The sequence below is a fragment of the Rattus rattus genome, chromosome 7 (genome assembly GCF_011064425.1).
Source record: "Rattus rattus isolate New Zealand chromosome 7, Rrattus_CSIRO_v1, whole genome shotgun sequence".
Lineage (NCBI taxonomy): Eukaryota > Metazoa > Chordata > Mammalia > Rodentia > Muridae > Rattus > Rattus rattus.
This window is the reverse complement of record NC_046160.1, coordinates 83,847,328-83,866,430: the sequence shown is the minus strand read 5'-3', so window position 1 is coordinate 83,866,430 and position 19,103 is coordinate 83,847,328. Positions and strand designations below refer to the sequence as shown.

The following is a 19,103-nucleotide window of genomic DNA, read 5'->3' as shown; positions in this document are numbered from 1 at the left end:
CCTTCCCACACTGGCAAACTGAATCCCAAATCCAAAATTGCCCTCTGTCTCCACTGCGGCCAGCCCACACCTCTTCGCCTTTGGACTGATGCAGCTCCCAGCTTGCACCCGTGTCCGCACTGGTTAGCTTAACATGCTTCAGGGGTGCTGGACTGAGCTGAACACAGCACTTTAGCCTCTGAGGCCCTGCAGAGTTGGGCAGCTGCCTCTTCCCGCCTTTCCTCACTAAGCCCTTTGCTGGCTGTGTCTGACTTGGCGCCTTCTGCCTCTAGACTAGTACAAACTGCCTCAAAATGGCACCCTTAGTGCCCTCCTCGAAGACACAGATAGCTGTTTTTGCCTCAACAGATCTCAGCTGAGGTCACACTTTCCTTCTCCATGTTTCTCTTAAACATTTTTGAGATAATTATTTAATTAAAACTCTGCTTCTTTCCCTCTCCTCCCTCCAAACCCACCTTTAAGCCTCTCGTTCTCCTTCAAATTCACAGCCTCGTTTATTCACGAATTCTTATTTCATGCATGTAGCGTATGTGTGTATGCAATATATGTAACGTATGTATAATACTCATATGTTCCTAAGAATAACCTGTTCAGTCTGTACAACGTTACTTGTATGAATGTTTTCAGGGTAGTTTTATAGATGTGCTTATGGCTTATAAGTTTTGCAGCCAAGTTGAAGTCTTGTCTTCACCATTTCCTGTGACTAGTACTCTGTTGGGATGGGTCTTTCTGTTTCTCCTGCAAGGACATAACTGCTTCACTAGTTGAGTGGGGGTGCAAAGACATTTCTCTTTTCTGCAGTTACCCTCAAAATCTAGAAGACTTCCTGGAATATATTAGATGTTCAATACATATTTGCTAAATTTAGAATTCATCTTTTTCTGCAAATATCCTTGTGTGCGTCATTCTTAGAATAGATGTTTACAAAAGAAAGACCAGCAGAGGCTCACACAGATCTCCTACTGTAGCTCTGAGGGGAGGGCAGAAGGACACAGGGCTGTGAGTGGGACAGGGCAAAGGGACAGAAATGGACACCGAATAGGCAGGCCAAGGCCAGCAAGCTTCACAACATTTTTTAGATGGAATCTCACAATGATGCCAGGCTGGTTTGGAACTCACAATCTTCCTGCCTCAACTTTCTGAATACCTTATATTACAAGTACACAGTGACACACTTCTAAAAAAAAAAAAACAAAAACAAACAAACAAACAAAAAAAAACAACAAATTTTTATCTAGAGTGAGTGTGCATGGTTGTGACCTTCGACCACGTGGACTCCGGGGACCACGCTTTAGTCAGTCAGCCTAGCAGCAGGTGTTTAACCCAGTGAACTCCCGTCCAGCTTCCCAATTTTTAAAAAGAAGAAAATCATGAAAATTGGGCCTATAACCTGCCACCTGAAATGCGCCGCTCAAGAATAGTAATTCCTTCCTAAATGTTACATCTGATCGTCTAGAAAGGAATTCACAACTCCATTGGGAGTTTAGTTCACCAACCGGCATAGACAGGGATTCCAGCACCAGGAAGTAGACTCGTTGGTCACTTAGGGACAGGCCCACAGCTGTGACAGTCCTCAGGTGCTCAGGATCTGCCTGGGCCGCGTATTTTCAGCTCTCTGGGGATCTGCATTCAGGTGTGGGCTGGCCATAGGACACTGCCTCTCCTCCCTGTCTTCCCCCGCTGTTTTCATACTAAGGGCAGGGTTACTGGGTTTGTTTTCTTTTCTTTGTCTCCTAATAACCCCCTCCCCTCCTGGAATCGGGACTCATGGGAGAAAAATTCAATAAGAGAAACCCTGTAGCAATTCATCTCAAATTCCGAAGGAGTAAGAAGAAAGCAGACCCAAGCCAACCTTCTCCCATCATTCCTCAGTCCCTACCAGGGGAGATGCCTTTTCAGACTAAAAGGTCAGATGGTTACCCACAGCCCAGACTACAGAGGCAGGCTTTTAATTGGTCTTCCTGCCTCCCCTTTCTTCTGTAATACTCTTTGTAGCCCACTCTGACACAGAACAAGGGGGGGGGAGGAACAGGTATTGTTGCTGTCCCACTGGAAGCTGGGTCTGTCCAACACTGTTCCTTACTTGGTTTTTTTTCTTTTGTTTTGTTTGTAACAGTCTTGTGCATTTGCCATTGTCAACCACATTACCTTTTCTTATATTTTTGGTTGTGAGCCTAGCCTTTAACGGCTGAGCCATCTCTCCAGCCCCACATTACTTTTTCTTAATGGGAACCTCAGAGGACGGACCAGTGTAAACAACAGCAGGGTTGTGGGAGCCGCCATACAGGACTAGTGGCAGAGACTACATTTGAGCTCAAATCCATTTGGATCCTTCCACAAGACTGAGAGGATCCCTGTGGTCACTCATGGCTTCCACCACACCCTCTCTCTCCAACCAGAGCACGAGGTGGCAGACCTGCGCGCTCTACTCCCCTGTGCCACACCGTTTACTGTATCTTCCTCAGCAGAGATGGTCAGGCTCTGGCACCACAGGCAGACAAGGCAGCTCTGGCCCATGGAGTGCTCTTTGCACGGGTGCAACCGTAGCTGCCTTCATATGTCAGTATGTCCGTTAATTTGTCACAGCAAATTTGTATAAACTTTTCTTATCACAGTTTATAGATAAGGTCACTAGAGCATTTAGAAAAAGAAAAGGCCCAAGATCTTAGAAACTTAGAAAATTAAGCCTGGGCGGTCAGCAGCCAGAGCCTGTTACACCAGCAGCTCCTGGTTTGCAATGCAGAACAGTACCAAGGTGCAAAAGGAGAACCTGTTGAGCAGAAACTGTAAGGACCTTAAACGGTGACATTTCCCTGGACCAGCAACATGAAGTACGATCCTGGACGGAGCTGCCAGACAGCAGCAGTCCACTGCAAGACCCAGTCAGTGAGCCATGGGACCGCAAGCATCCCAAACGCCACAGGGCTGGTGAGCCGCCATGCCAGCAGGGGCAGTGAGAGCCAGGCGTGAGTTTATCCTTGCTGTCAACGGCCATCTGTAAGTTTTATGCCATCTATGATTGAGTTAAACTCTTAAAAACTCGAGAGAACCTGGGTGGGTGCAGTAGTCCACACCCAAGTCCTAGCTACTTGGGAGGCTGGGGCAGGAGAATCACTTTAGCCCAGGCGTTCTGGGCTCTGAGGTAGCATCCTCCATGGCCCTGTTTCAGCGCCTCCCTCCAGGTTCTCGCCTTGAGCTCCTGCCCCGACTTCCCTCAGTGGGGACTTTAAGCCATAAGATAGAGTAAACCCTCTCCTCCCCAGGATGCTTTCGGTCACTGTGTTTTACCACAGCAATAGAAACCCTAGCTAAGACAAGAGTCTATGTGTAGACCATGGTAGAGCCAAGGGAGGAATCAACAACATATCCAATAATAATTTCCCAAAATATATAGGGTTATGAAAAATACTTTTACTTCTATATGGTCAAGAAGAAATCACAATGATATTATAAAATACTTAAACTAGATGATAATTAAGTATTTAAAATATTTACTTATTTATTGCATATATATGCTTTCCTGCCACAGTGCAAATATGAATGAAGGTCAGAGGACTTGTGAAAATTGGTTCTCTCCATCTGCCCTGTGGGTTCCAGGGATCAAACAGAGTTTATCAGATATGGTGAGTTGAATGATAATGGTCCCCATAGTCTCATATGTTTAAATAGTCATCACACACACACACACACACACACACACACACACACACACACACACACAAACACACCGTGCCATGGTGGAATTGTTTGGAAAGGATTAGGTAGAAGGTGTGGTCTTACTGGGGACAGGCTTTGAGCTTCCAGAATACTCATACCATTCCCACCATGCTCTCTGCCTCCTGCTTGTAGATGGAGCTGTGAGCTCTCGGCAGCTCATCCATCTGCCACGATAGCCTCCCTCCATCATAAACGCTAACCTCCTGAAGCTGTAAGCCCAAGTAAACGCCTTTTAAAGTAAGTTGCCTTGTCCTTGTATTTTACTCAGCAATAAAAAATAATGCGTCAGGCTTGGCAGTGTCCTTACTCGGTGGGCCACCTAGCCAACCCTTGGACTAGCTGACAAAACACACTTTAAAACGTGTGGCCCTCAGAAGTGTGGCTTAGGTAGAATCTATCCTAATGCATGCATTGGAAAATAAATCCCCTGAATAAATTCTTGGATGATGCTGGGCAGAGTGGTGCACACCTTTAACCCCAGTACTCAGGAGGAAGAGGCAGGCAGATCTCTGTGAGTTCAAGATCAGCCAGATTGACAGAGCAAGTTCTAGGACAGCCAAGGCCACACAGAGAAGCCCCGTGAGTATAAAATACAATATATATTAGTATTAGTACCACCATCTCAAGAAGTTTTTCAAATAAAAAATTAAATATCAAAAAAGCAAACAGAAAAATAACCTAGAGAATAGTGATATACTTGTTCTGACCCAAAAGGCTGGAAAGAGGCCAGCAATGGAGGCTGAAGGTAAAGACAGAAATTAAGGAAACAGGAAGCATTCATTCAGTCAGATGATTAGACAGCAACTGTCTCCTGCTGTTCCCGCAGGCTGCCTGCAGCTCACAGCTGCTCCCTTGTGTCTTGGAAGACAGGAGGCATGGTCTCTGTCCTTCCTCCATCCATCCTTCCATCCTTCCATCTGTCTGTCCATCAGTCAATCCCTCCATCCCTCCATCCTCTATCACGGGAACGGCAGGAACAGTACACCCTAAAGCCTCGCCTCCATGGGACTCGCTGGAGCTGGACTCCTCCTGAGGACTCGCTGCCTGCTCTTTCCCCTTTTCTATCCCATAATCCCATTCACCTGTGGGGCTTTCCACAGTGTGCTCCCATAGTCAGCCACACACGAAGTCCCTGCCTGGGGCTAGCTTCTCAGCGAGTGTGTTGGAAAGCTTAGACTAAAGAAACCTAAATGATAGAGAGATAAGCAGGCAAGCAAATACAAATGTGGAAGTAAACAAAGGACAACAGAATGATGCCATGCATCGTCAGTATCAGAAAGCTATCGACCCCCCCTAACTGATCAATAGAGCCAATGCAACCCCAATCAAAGTTCTTGATTTTTTTTTTTATAAATTGACAAGAGTATTCCAAATATATATATGAAAATACAAGTGGTTAAGAATAGCCAAGTGCCAGGTTGTAGTGGTACACACCTTTAATCCCAGCACTGGGGGTGGAGGGTGGGGTAGAGGTAAGTGGATCTCTATGAGTTGGAAGCCAACTTGGTCTACAAAGTGAGTTCCAGGACAGCCAGAGCTAAAGAAATGCTGTCTCAGGGCAGGGGGCGGGGGGAGCCAAGCCAAGTTACAGCCATCTGCAACCCTAGTCCTAGGGACTCTGACTTCGAGCTCCTTCGGCACAGCATTCGTGTGATACACAGGCATACATGACCGCAAAACACCCATACACTTAAAAAATAAGGAATCTGCAAGGCAATGCCGAGTGTGAACAAAGTTGAAGAGCTTGTCCAGGAAACACTAGGATACAGCATATGCTCCAGAGATTAAAATATTGTAATAGTCAGAAGAGAACAGACAACGAGGAGGAGTAAAATGGCTACCAGCTGTGCACAAGCATGTCCACATACAGACTGCAATGCATGTAAATACTGTCCAGAATGAGCACGTTCATCTCACAAGTGGTCCTGGGCCCATGGAAACCTCCCTCCACACAAGCATCCAAACCTGCGAATTGTGACTTTTAACATAAAAGATAAAACAGTTTCTAGAAAGGGGCATAAAAAAGATCTACATAAATGGGTAAGCAGAATTTTCTTATACAAAACACAAAATCATAAACTTAAAAGAAAAACCTGGTGAACTGTGCCATGATAAATTTAGGAATATTTCTCCTCCACAGTAAAGAAGGCCAGGCAAAATACTGTAATCTACCCGGAATACAGTTTCCTATGGACTCATGCTAGCACCTATGAAAAACTTCCACAAGTAAAATACAGTCAATTTAAAAATGGGAGAAAGACATGAACAAGTTCATAAGAGGTAATATCCAAATGGCCGATAACATATAACGAAGCCTAATCTTTTCACTCACCAGGGAAATGCGAGCACAAGGGTAAGCCTATGATACAAACTATGATTCTCCCACATGTGGTGAAAGACACACAGCACTGTCCATGCTATGGCAGAGTCTCACACGCAGCTATTCAGTCCGCAGGCTCACTCAGTGCAGGTCTGCACATTAGCAAGGCAGAAGTACGACGCTGGAAAGAAGACTCGGCCATTAAGAGTACTGACTGCTCCTCCAGTTTCTGAGTCCCGGCAGCCACATGGCCTCTCACGACCATTTGTAACCTAATTCCAGGTGATCCTATGCCTTCTTCTGACCTCTGCGAGGCACTGCATGCACATAATGTACACATATATACAAGCCAAACAATCACACGGAAAAAAACAGAATACAAGCATAAGAATGTACACCACCAAGCTGGGCGAGCAGTCACCTACCATGTGTGAGGCTGAAAGTTCAAGCCCCAATACACACACACACACACACACACACACACACACACACACACACACACACACACACGAGAGAGAGAGAGAGAGAGAGAGAGAGAGAGAGAGACAGACAGAGAGAGAGAGACAGAGAGAGAGAGAGAGAGAGAACACAATAACAGTGCTATGAGTTGCCTCAACCTGAGAGTGACTTGAATATCTTTGAGTAACAGGATGGTGTGTGTACGTTATAGCTGAATACCACATAACAACAGAAATGACCAAACTACGGTTTTTCACATGCAGAATAAAGTCTCATAAGTAGGAGGTTAGGTGAGGAAAGTAAGTAGAATGTAAGCTATGTAACTATACTTGTATATGAAGAAACTCAAATAGAACTAATTACTCTTTAGAGACACACGCATAGGCAACATCTCTGCAAAGAAACACACAGATGTGGCTACCTTCCCATGGAAGCACGTAAGCAAACTTCAGAAAATTCTGTGATGGCTTACGGTATAAAACATCTCAGAAATAAGCAGATCAGAGTATCGCCATGATGCCTTATTGCATCAAATAATTTAAAACTTCTGCCTGTATCTCCTCTTAAACTTTGGCCTTTCCTCAGCTCCCCTGCTAAGCTTTCATTTGCTCACATCTATCGTGGGTTTATGGCGTAAACAATTGAATCGGACCCGGAGTAACAGTGTAAAATTAGGGTCATGAGCCAGGTGGAGTGGCTCATGCTGGAATCCCAGGAATCTGGGAGCTCGTGACAAGAGGACTGTCTTTTGGTTGAAAGCCAACCCTTGCTGTACAGTGAGTTCAAGCGTAGTCTGGGCTATGAAAGGAAACCTATCTCAAGAAAAAGTAATAATAATGATGATAATAATAGTGAGAACAGGAGAATGGCACAATAAATATTTCAGACTCATCTTTGTTTCAGTTTCTTGAGAAGACTGTTGTCTATACCTGGAGTACTCTGTAAAAGCATTTTCCCTAGAATCCTCCCTATGATAAAATAATGTAAGAGCTGGTATTCATAAAGCTGAAACATGTATAAAATTTCATTTTCAATTCAAAGTGAGTCATCACCATGGTAAAGCTATATCCAATGAGTTTTAAAATTGTAAAATGTGTGTTCACTTCAGCAACATACTTATATAAAATATATACGTAATTACATATAAAATAAAATATATGGTTCACTTGTGGGGGGATAACACTTGTGCCTTCCGTAGTAAACTGACCAAGCCTAGAACAACTTGGGAACATATGAAGCTCATTAAAGAAAGGACCCCTGTTCATAAACGCCTGGGGATGGAAACGGCCTGGACACCAAGTGAGGGGAACGGGAGACTCACCTTTAGCAAAGGATAATTGATACTCGCCACCCACATGTTGGTAAATGGAGCTTCTAAGACAATGGCATCAACTGGACATCCTAGAAAACAAACACAAGTTAGCTCTCTTCTTCAAACACCAAAACACCACCTTCCCTAGGTAAGAGGGGTCCTCAAGGTCTTGTACGTTAACTGCCTACATCAAAACTGTTTGTGAAGTGTTTTAATGTGCAAGCTCTTGAACCCTATGGGGTACCTGGGGTAGGGATTAAGAATGTGCGTGTGGGGGTTGGGGATTTAGCTCAGTGGTAGAGTGCTTGCCTAGCAAGCGCAAAGCCCTGGGTTCGGTCCCCAGTTCAAAAAAAAAAAAAAAAGAAGAGAGAGAGAGAGAGAAAGAGAGAGAGAGAGAGAGAGAGAGAGAGAGAGAGAGAGAGAGAGAGAGAGAGAGAGAGAGTGTGTGTGTGTGTGTGTGTGTTTAAGAGTACCTGAGGCCTACTAATATGTGAGAATTTTTAGAACCAGTACCAAGTGAGAAAAGCCCAAGGAATTTAAGTTGCCTTTCCCCTCAAACAGATGAAACTCTAAATCAGCGGGTCTCAACCTGTGGGTCATGACCCTTTAGACCGTTGGAAAACACAGACATTTACATTACAATTCATAACACTAGCAAAATTACAGTTATGAAACAAATTACAGCAACAAAGTAATTTCATGGTTGGGGGCCACCACAACATGAGGGACTGTAGTAAGGACCACACCATTAGGAACGGTGAGAGCCATCGCTCTAACTGCTTCTGTCTTAATTAGCAGGATTCAAAACTAAACTGAGAATTACTGGTACTCTCACAGACCCAGGACAAAGACCACTACTGTTCAGGGAGCTGTGGAGAGGGCTTGGCTGGAACAGTGGTTCCCACACAAGCATGAAGACCTGAGGTCAGATCCCCAGCAACCACGCAAGGAACAGTGTGTGGCGGGTGGCACACATTTCATCCCAGCACTGAGGAGGCGGAGATGGAGGGCACGTCCAGCTCACTTGACAGCTAGTCTAGGTGAAAGGTGAGCTGAAGGCTCAGTGAGAGACCCTGCTCAAAAGATAAGGTGGAAAGCAATGGAGAAGGATATCTGACATCAATATTTGAACTCCACATGCATATCTACACACATGCAGACACGTGTGTACACATGAACACACATACAAACATGCAGACTCAGGTGCGCATGCACACACAGACACATGTATGTGCTGGCACATTCACACACATACATGCACACACATACACGTGCATACATACCCATACACCTATGTACATGCACTTGTGCATACACACACATACATATGCAGACACATCTGTGCACATGCATGCACACACAATTACTAACTATTCAAGGTATGACAAGGAGGTGGAGAGACCTCTAGACCATTTCTAGGGGCTTTGGCTGTGACCTCAAAGGACTTCATTCTAGGAAAAACAGTGCATTAGCTATAAAGCAATGCTGATGAAGGCATTCTGAGGGCTGCTTCAATCAACTTAATCTCTGATTGGTTCGTGGTGACTTTATCCCCACCCAAAATGCCTTGAAGGGGAAATGTAGAGTATTCCTGGAAGAAGAGAGCATCACCCCAAGTTCTCAATCCATCACTTTCCATAAGTAACTGTTATCACTAGGTCTATAAAGACCTAGGTTGTATCTCAGAAGTGTTACACTTTTCTACTATGCCTGAGGCCAGGAGCTCAATGCCCAATTTCGAATAAACAAAACAATGTGTCAAGTGTTAATGGCACATGATTTTAGTTCCAGTACTCAGGAGACAGAACAGGGTGGATTTCTGTGAGTTTGAGGCCAGCCTGGTCTACAGAGTGAGTTCAAAGATAGCCAGAGCTACACAGAGAAACCCTGTCTCAAAAAACAAAACAAAGAAAGAAAAAACTGAAGTCCAAGGGTATTTCTTCTGGAGTTTGAGAAAAAAACAACTGCTTAGGCAGTCTGCACAGCTGCCAGAAGTCAGGGGTGGCTAAAGGAGAGAGAGAGAGAGAGAGAGAGAGAGAGAGAGAGAGAGAGAGAGAGAGAGAGAGAGAGAGAGAGAGAATTAAACACATCGGTGGGCACTGGAGCGTTAGAGCAAGCATGAGAACTCTGAGTATCAGGGTAAGTACACAGGATTGTTGTTCTTAGACAAAAGAGATTGACAGACAGGCAGGCAGGTAGACAGATATAGATTGATTTATAGATAGACGATAGGTGGATAGATAGATAGATAGATAGATAGATAGATAGATAGATAGATAGATAGATAGATAGATAGATAGATAGGTAGATAGGTAGATAGGTAGGTAGGTAGATAGGTAGATAGGTAGGTAGGTAGGTAGATAGGTAGATAGGTAGGTAGGTAGGTAGGTAGATAGGTAGGTAGGTAGGTAGGTAGGTATAGATGAGATAGATAGATAGATAGATAGATAGATAGATAGATAGATAGATAGATAGATAGATAGGTAGAGGATACATGTCTCTCAATGAAAGTATGCATATTTAGCAGTAAGGATCTGTAAGCAACTGCCAGACAAAACAAAACCATGTGTAATTGGTCATGAGCTTTTTAGACATTTCAGAGCAGCATTGGGATACATTCTTTTTAATCCAACACATCTATACATGGAGCAAACCCTAATTTTTTTTATCTCTAAGTAAATGGTCTACCTCTACTCACATCTATTCATGGGGATTCTAAATTCATAAAACCAGTGAGAAAGCAAGAAAGTAAGCCACACTTTGGACCCTGATACGTGATACACTCAGAACTCTTTGACAAACACCAACAAGAATATCAGGGAAAATGGGCTGCAGAGGGCAGTGTGGCTGTGACTATCGGTTCAGAATATGTTAGTTTCCTGTCCTATCATTGAAAACCCATCGTTTTAGAAAAAGGACTCTTGGAGACTAAGGCTTGCTATGTAGCTATGGCTGCTTCAAACTCAAGATCTCCCTGCCTCCGTCTCCTGAGCCATGGGCTCATAGGTGTGTACTACTACACCCAGGGAGGTAACTTTAGCTCTTGGTATCTGTTCTCCATTTCACAGCCTCGAATAGCTGCACTTACACTGCTAAAAATCTTCCAAAATCGGGGCACCCTGGGGTCTATGGTCAGTGTGCACACATACACGCAAATTACACAGAACCTCCTGACTTTATATTTTTCTACCTCAAGCCCAAAATCTTCCATTTAGAGAATCTCCCATTACCTTTTTCCTCTAATGCTCTCGCAGCATTCGTTGCGACTCTGTAAAACAATGACAGCACGGGAGTGAAACAAGGCAGTCAAGCTGACACTGTGGCCTCAACACCCCAGAGCCAGCGACTGATGAAAAAGCTCTGGACTGTTGCCCAGGAAATCCACATAGACACACAATTTTGCCCAGAATTGGCCCTGATGTAAAGGTCTTATTCTTTAATGCTCTCATGAATTATTCCAGAATAGATGGTGTTATGATTACAGAGGAACTTTAAGGAGCTGGGAGAGTGTCTTTCAAGCAGCCATACCGACAGGGCAGCTCTCGCTGTTTCTGGAGAGACCAAAGAACCGAGGTTTCCCAGTTTGGCTTCCCTCCCACTGTTTGCTGTGCCTTTAAAGATATAAACCCCTCTAAGGACCCACCAGAACACTGTCTTCAGTCCGCACTTACCCTGTCCCCAAGGAGTGGCCCCACAGACACACAGGAGTGCCACCACTTCTTGTCTTGGCCCATTCATAGACACAAACAGCATCTGTGGTTAGTCCCTCCTCTGTGGGTGTTCCTGTAGAATCCCCAAACCCTGGCAGCAAGAAGAGACAGACACAGGATCATGCGCTCCAAACTAAGGAGTCGTCAAAAGCCTTCTCCTCTCCCCACCCACCCCTGTCGCTTCTCCATACACTGTTCTCAGCACGTACCTCTGTAGTCCACAGACAAGACATGAAAACCACCGTCACTCAGCACCTGCGTACCATACGAGCTGTTATCATTTCAAAGGAGAGGAGACAGACACAGAAGACTCCTCTCCACACATCTCTGTTCCTCGTTGTAATGGGAACAAAGACGAGTTCTGAAGGGCTATCGCACCCTGGTAAGGCACATACCTAACACGTTCAAGCTACTTGGTTTGAACCCCAGAATCACAAAGATTCTGTATTTTTTAAATTTACAGATGAAGGTCTGCAAAAGACAGAAAGCAGCCTAGGTCACTCACATCCGGGCTCTGCCACTAACCAGCTATACAGCCTTGGCCTGTGTGTTAAACATTCAAACATGTAAATACTACTCAGGGCCGCTGGAGGTTACGTGAATATTGCACTTATGCACTTGATTCCATGCCACAGTTTCATTTGAGCAATCTCTAGAACTGGAGGTGTGGCTCAGCAGAGAAGGAAGCACTAGGCCCTGCAGGCTCAAGGCCCTGGGCTCTATCCCTGAGACCACACACATTCTGAATGAATGAATGAATGAATGACCACACACATTCTGAATGAATGAATGAATGCATGCATGAATGAATGAATGAGTGAATGACCACACACACACTCTGAATGAATGAATGAATGACCACATACATTCTGAATGAATGAATGAATGAATGACCACATACACTCTGAATGAATGAATGAATGAAAAATGAATGAATCTCTCTGATAATAAAACACTACACAGAATGTGGGGAGAAGCAAATCTCATCATGGAGAGGGGCTTGTCTTGAATATGGCCAGAGAAAAGATATACTTTTAACTAAAAACAAAAGAGATCACCACTTGACTCTATGAACTCATTTCCCAGTCCCAAGTAGGTAAAGAAAAAATATGAAAAGCTCAATTTCAAATGAGCTGAAATAAATAATATACAAAGATATATACAAATATACAAATATTATCTTTAAAGATATATTTTGTAGGTAAAGAGACCGAAGAGAACATCCCTACTCACTAGCCCGGCTAGATGTTGCACAGGTAGTTATGGGCAGAGCCAAGATTCTGCCCAAGCCTGCCTGGGCCTGCCTGCATCTATGCACTGTGGCCTCCTGCTGCAGGGTGTGTGTGTGGCTCCGCCTTACAGAGATCTTTAACATTCAGATCAAACTGTGAGTAAGGAACTAACTGGAACTTTCTGTTTAAGCTGGGCTACGTAGTCTTCAAAACGCTAGCCAACACATAGAAGCTAAGTACCAGGGACGAGGAGTAGGCATGCCCACGTGTGACTTGTGGCACCCCAGACTGAGTAATAACAGTAACAACCCTTACCCTGTCCCCCAATATTTATTCCTAAGAAAATAAACAAGGCCCCAAAACAAAATAGATGTCTTAAGTATTCCTTAGCTATAGTATTTAAGTAAATTGGAGGGAAAAGTGAGACTTATAGTATCAGTGAGCCGGTTAGCAGTTACTTATGAATGAACAGGAAAAGGTACATTCGTGTGGCCTTTAAATCGGTGATTGTGACCCTATGTTAAACACTGGAACGTGAGGCTGAGTGGGAGGTAGGACCCTAATCACAGCACTCGGGAGGCAGAGGCAGGCTGATCTCTGCGAGTCCAAGACCACCCTGGTCTATATAATAATTTCCGGGCCAGCCAGGGTTACATAACAAAAAATGTTTATAAAACAATGTTAAAGCATGAGATATAAATTTATATATAGGTACAACTATAGTATCAAAGTATTTTATGAGAGAGAGAAAAGACCAGTGGAGAATGAACTCAAACGAAGGAGGGAAGGAGAGAGGGATTAAAGGAAGAAACGATGTGATAATAAAGACCTTTGTTGTTGGGTTGTTTTTTGTATTTGTTTTTTGTTTTTTTTTTTTTTTTCCGGAGCTGGGGACCGAACCCAGGGCCTTGTGCTCGCTAGGCAAGCGCTCTACCGCTGAGCTAAATCCCCAGCCCATTTTTTTTTTTTTTAAATCTTCTGTCCAGACAGGCTCAAAAGATTTGTAGAAATGAGATCAAATTCATGAAAGGGTTTTCACACTCGCACATGGGCACGCACACACACACACACACACACACACACACACACACACACACACACGCTCCTGTGGCCTCTCAGGCATACCTGTGCCAGCTTAATTCTCGGAGGAGCTGCCCTGTAGAGGAGAGAGGCAGAGGGGAAAAACCACAAGAATTAGGAACTACTAAGACAAACTCAATAAAAGTCACTCAGGCTTCAATCCTACTCAGTCCCCTCCACCTTTCGGTTTTAGATTTGTTTGTTTTGTTTTGTTGCCTTGTGGTTTGAGACAGAGTTTCATGTTGTGCTATGAGACAGAGTTTCACAGTCCTGGTTTGAGACAGTCCTGGTCTGTGGATGGCCTCATAGAGCTCACACAGATCTGCTCCACCTCCCAAGTGCTGGCATTAAAGGAGTGTGGGGCCACACCTGGCCTAACAACTCCAGTCTATTTTTTGGGTCCGGTTTGGGGTTTTGTTTTTTATTTTTGCTTTGTTTTGTTTTGGTTTGGTTCTTGTAGTTAAGAGAAATAAAGAACAGGAGAAAGAAATGTTTCTTCATGGCAAGGCCAGCTCGCCTGTGTCAAAGCAGATGATTGAACGATGCCCCCATCCCCTTCCCCCTGCCTTTCTTTGGGTGCACTGGTCTCTCCAGGGCTTCCCAACATGGGCTTTTGATAATGTGCTGTAACCCATCTCCTCTGGGTTCTCTGCGACAGAACCCCCCTAGGTGTTCTGTCTGAAAGGAAAATTATACAGATGTAAGGTTTAAAAATATGAAGTTAAAAGAAAATTCAGACTCAGGACTAAACACTGTGAGGTGTTCTGTCAACAGCTAAAGGGAAGTTATCAGGACTAACCAAATCATGGGCATTTCAGAACCAGGGGGATGTCAGATCGGGTCATCTTCCAGTCAGTTCCAGTTTGTCCAAACCTCACCTAACTCAACCAAAATAGTACAAGAAGAAATGGGATCCTTAAGATTCAAAGATATGCCTTACATCAAGATGGAATCAAAATGTCCCCCCCGTTATGACATTTGGGGCCTCTCATCTTGACAAAGGAAAAGAAATAGCCAAAATTGGCAGGAAATCCCTTTAAGGGGGGAAAAGGCCTTTAGAGCCAGAGTTGCTCAGTGAATGAGCATGAAATTCCCAGAGCATCTGGTTAAAGCAATAAACCCATTTCCTAGAAACAAAATGGAGCCACACTTCAAATTTTATATACAACTGGATACTCCTGCACCTAAATACCCTGATTTGGGTGCATTAACAAATCTCCCAGGACTTCCTGTTTGAGGAATGGTACTCAGTACTCAGTACTCTACTGACTGCAAGCTGAGACTTCAGGCTAGTGGCCGAGGATGGTGTGGTCCATGAATCTGGATCAACTGAGTACAATTTCAGGTTCACTCAAAGGCAAAAGCAATGGCAGCGTGGTCTACTGATCCTTAAATAAACCTACTGTAACACTGTCTGACTTCATAAATCAGAACAACGTTAAACGAGGCAGACCACTGTCCAGTTTCACTGAAAAATCTCAGGAAATGTGAGTCTAAAACAGACAGAGCAGGCACGCTCCTGGGGAGAGGGCAAGACTTGAGAAAGCCATCACCTGACAGAAAATGACAAAGAGGCACAGGCGAGGTAGCCAGTGGGCAGGTTCCTGAGCCCTGAGACGCCCCACCCCCACGCCCACAGACTTGAGCGACAGACCTTGGTCTGTGTTAGCTCTGCTCTGGGCCTGTAGTTCCCAACTGATAATCATCTGGGCCAGAGGAGACAGAAAGCAGGGAAAAAAGAGACAAAAAGAAGAGGAAGTGACAACACAACTCAAATGCCTAATGGAAAGAAAAAGGACACGGGTCAGGACAACCACTGGAGAGCTTTTGGTCCTAGGTACTTGGGTGCTTTGCCCCCAGTGGGCCAATATCCAAAGCCAGGGGCCAAGTGAACAATAATGCCAGACAGGGAAACCACAGACCGAGGGCTTAAATGTTGAGGCCAGAGCCTACAGACTGTGTATGTGGAGCTTAAGACCCAGTGCACCAGTACCTGCTGGAGATGAAATGGCTTTTCTGCTTGGAGTCCCCAGTTTCCAGGCTTAAACTGTGACTGTGATAGAGTGGCTGTTGTCTTTGAATAGAGTGTCCCAAAGATGGGACCACTGGTCACTTGGACTCTCCACGGTTAGGGTTTCTGATGAATGAAAGCACGAAAAGTTAAAGGGACTGAATTGACCGCTGCTGGAGGGACCTTGTCACAGGCATTCTCTAACCAGAGATAAGTAACATCTGGGATGGTTTAAGCACATCAGTACTGCATTTCAGGAGGAAGAGATTCAGTGACTTGGGGGCAAAAGATAAAAGTGGCTTTGGAGGCTGTGCAGAAAAGTTGCCCTGCAAATTGCCACTGGGAATCTGGGTAGGCCTGGAGACTTCACTTAGAATGTACAACAAAAGAAAGGCCCAATTTAAAAAAAAAAAAGACAATGGCACACTGAGGGAAAACCCTTTAACACAAAGCCTTTAGGCCAGAAATTTCATTGGAGATAAGAGCAAATAGTTAAGGTGTATAATGAGACTTTAAGATTTTAGCCAGAGAGCATCTAGAAAGTTCGTGAATGCTTAACCATCCATGGGTCTTTAGTGGAAAGTCGGAACTAACTCCTGAGATAAAACCAGGATTATTTTGTAGATACTTTTTCAGAATAGATAGAAAGCTCCTCAAGACTCCTCTGCAATCATCAAGAAGATACTAAGAAATCTTCCCCAGGTCTGGAAAAGGTAATCCATGGTCGGAAACACAAAAGGTAAGCCAATGGCAGTGTGGTCTATTTAGATCAAATAGAAAACAGACCTCCAAAGTTCAGGACTAAAGTAAAAACTCAGAATGACCAAATTAAATTAACAAGGGAATTTTACAGGAGACTTATATGGACCTCAACTCCCTCTGATGGGGATGATGTTACTGAACCAAGAGGATTGTCAGTTCCAGGTGGGAGCCCTATTTAGAAACAATTATTCTAGCAACAAGACCAAGAGGGCTCTGTGACCTAGAGGAAATTCTCTGTCCTGGGCCTGGTAGGTGGGGGATACTGAAATGATGTAACATTGCATATGTTAGTACCCTAGGCAAATCACCTGACACAGTCACCCACCTTGGTGTGAATGAGATGGTGTCCACATTGATCCCTTATGGAGTTGAGGAATTACTTAGGGCTAAGGCTATCCTTCTGCTGTTGCAATGCAGGCTTATAGAGAATGAACTTCTAATTAAAGTTCCAGCCAAAAGGCAGACAGAATCCTGGTTCTAACACTACTCCTTGGATGACTCTTGGTATTTCCCTTATGGGACCCCTTCCCATTACAGGTGGACCAATGAGGAACTAGTTAATAGGTTTGACCTCCCACGCTCAACAAGGTTGGTTTGAGTCTTGGTTCACCCGGTCTCCCTTTCCCTACTCTCTGCCATATGGTCATGGGTTTTTGGACCCTGTCAAACAGGTTAATTCTTGGTTGGATGGTTCTGGACAACAAGTTAGGACATTTTGATTCAAAATTCTATCCATGAAAGCAAAATTATACAGGGTTTAAAATTTTAAAGAAAATTCAGACTCAGGACTAAACACTGTGAAAAAGCAAGTCCAGGCAGCCCCGCCTATTGGACCTAACAGACCATAAAGATAAAAAAAGGAATGCAGGAACCATTTAGAAATCAGGACTAGTAAAGACCAAGGCACACCCAACCAGATGTCCTGAGTGACTCTCCTGCTGTGCTGTAATCTCACTGCCATGTTTAAATGAGCAATCACCTGAAATTAGAATCTGAACCTGTCCCCATCCCCCCCAGTTTGGAGAAGAATTCCTCTTCTCCTCGTGATTCTCCTCCCATTCTAAAAGCTACCTCTTGCTGTTACAAACAGATTCCTAGGGCCCCCCTCCACCATGTTCGCTCTTTCACTGTCAGCTGCAGAACTAGTCATGACTTGTTTAAAGAGGATTCAATTGCCAGTTTGTCATCTTTAAAGCAATAAACCATTTCCAGAAACCAGTGGAGCTTCAAATTTTATATACAACTCATATGGACTTCCTGTTCAGCCAAGAAAAGTTAGAAGAATTCCATAAAGATGCCTTTTGGAATCAAATGTTGACAGCATATACTCTTGACTAAAAGAAATATTAAAAGGCCCCTTTAAGGGGGGAAAAAGGCCTGGAGACTTCAGGCTAGTCTGGCAATAAACCCATTTCCTAGACATTTTCAGGTTCAGGCACTGCTTCCTTTAAACCTTACTGGAACACTGTCTGTTCATAAATCAGAACAACGTTAAACCAGACCACTGTCCAGTTTCAAAAAATCAGAGGACTAGAACTAGGGGCAAAGGCATGTCTGAGGTTGAAAACTGCCTTCACTATCCCATGGCTTAGAAACACGCTTAATCTGTCAAAGATAAATAAATAGACAGACAGACAGATACACCAAACAAACGTGCTGACCTGTGTTCTGCACTGCCATGAAGATAAATAATAATCGGGTTCCCGTCACGGAGGGCGGCTTTGTACCAGCATCGACACTTCCCCTTGGCCTCTTCTCCCCGGCAGCTGGGGACTGTGTGCCTGAAGAGCAAGGAGAGGCTTCACTATGCTGCAGAGGCAGAAATGGACGTCTTCCCATATATTTATGAGAGAGATAATGTATCAGAAACGACGGCTGCATATATACATGCTTTAAAGATATTTTTAAAGTCTTCTCTAAGCAACACATGCATAAGCTAATAATATAATCTAAGAGCACAAAATATCTGAGGAAAATTGCTACTGCGACCCCACCACCCCACAGAGGGTGTTAACTGTTTACAAATGCTTTAACTGTTCTAACTTTGGTCTCTTTTAAGATGGCAGTTCTTAGACGCAAGTCACTGAAATGGCAACAGCAAAGGTTGAAACCAGTAAACGAGAGTAGATACTTATTTATCCAGAATTTGAACATGGATCCAAGCTAATCTTTTTTCCCTCTCAGTAACCAATATATTATTAAGACACTCATGCACTTCAATAGCTGCTTATGCTTTGATGCTCAGGTTTCAGCATATGAGCACAGAACTTTAAACATACAATTAAAGATGGCCCAACACGATGTGGGGTGATGGTTAGTCTTGGTTGTCAACTTGACACACCTAGGAAGAGGGAACCTTAGCTGAGAAATAGCCTCCATCAGACTGGCCTGTGGCTATTTCTATGGAGTGTTTTCTCAATTGCCCACTGTGGGCAGTGCCATCCCTAGGCAGCTAGGTCCAGAAGGAATAAGAAAGGCAGCTGAATGTGATCCTAGGAGC

At 44.2% G+C, this 19,103-nt stretch overlaps 1 protein-coding gene across 1 annotated transcript in view; it reads right to left on the bottom strand.

Moving 5' to 3' along the window:
- Positions 1–19,103, bottom strand: part of Abhd12b (abhydrolase domain containing 12B) — a 30,857-nt gene that overhangs the window by 3,228 nt on the left and 8,526 nt on the right. Inside the window, exons 4-9 of the mRNA XM_032909118.1 lie at positions 18,265–18,384; positions 13,876–13,906; positions 11,728–11,773; positions 11,480–11,609; positions 11,039–11,076; positions 7,818–7,897 (exon numbers count right to left, since the gene is read on the bottom strand). Coding sequence (XP_032765009.1) covers positions 7,818–7,897; positions 11,039–11,076; positions 11,480–11,609; positions 11,728–11,773; positions 13,876–13,906; positions 18,265–18,384 — 445 coding nt within the window. The remainder of the gene's footprint in view (positions 1–7,817; positions 7,898–11,038; positions 11,077–11,479; positions 11,610–11,727; positions 11,774–13,875; positions 13,907–18,264; positions 18,385–19,103) is intronic.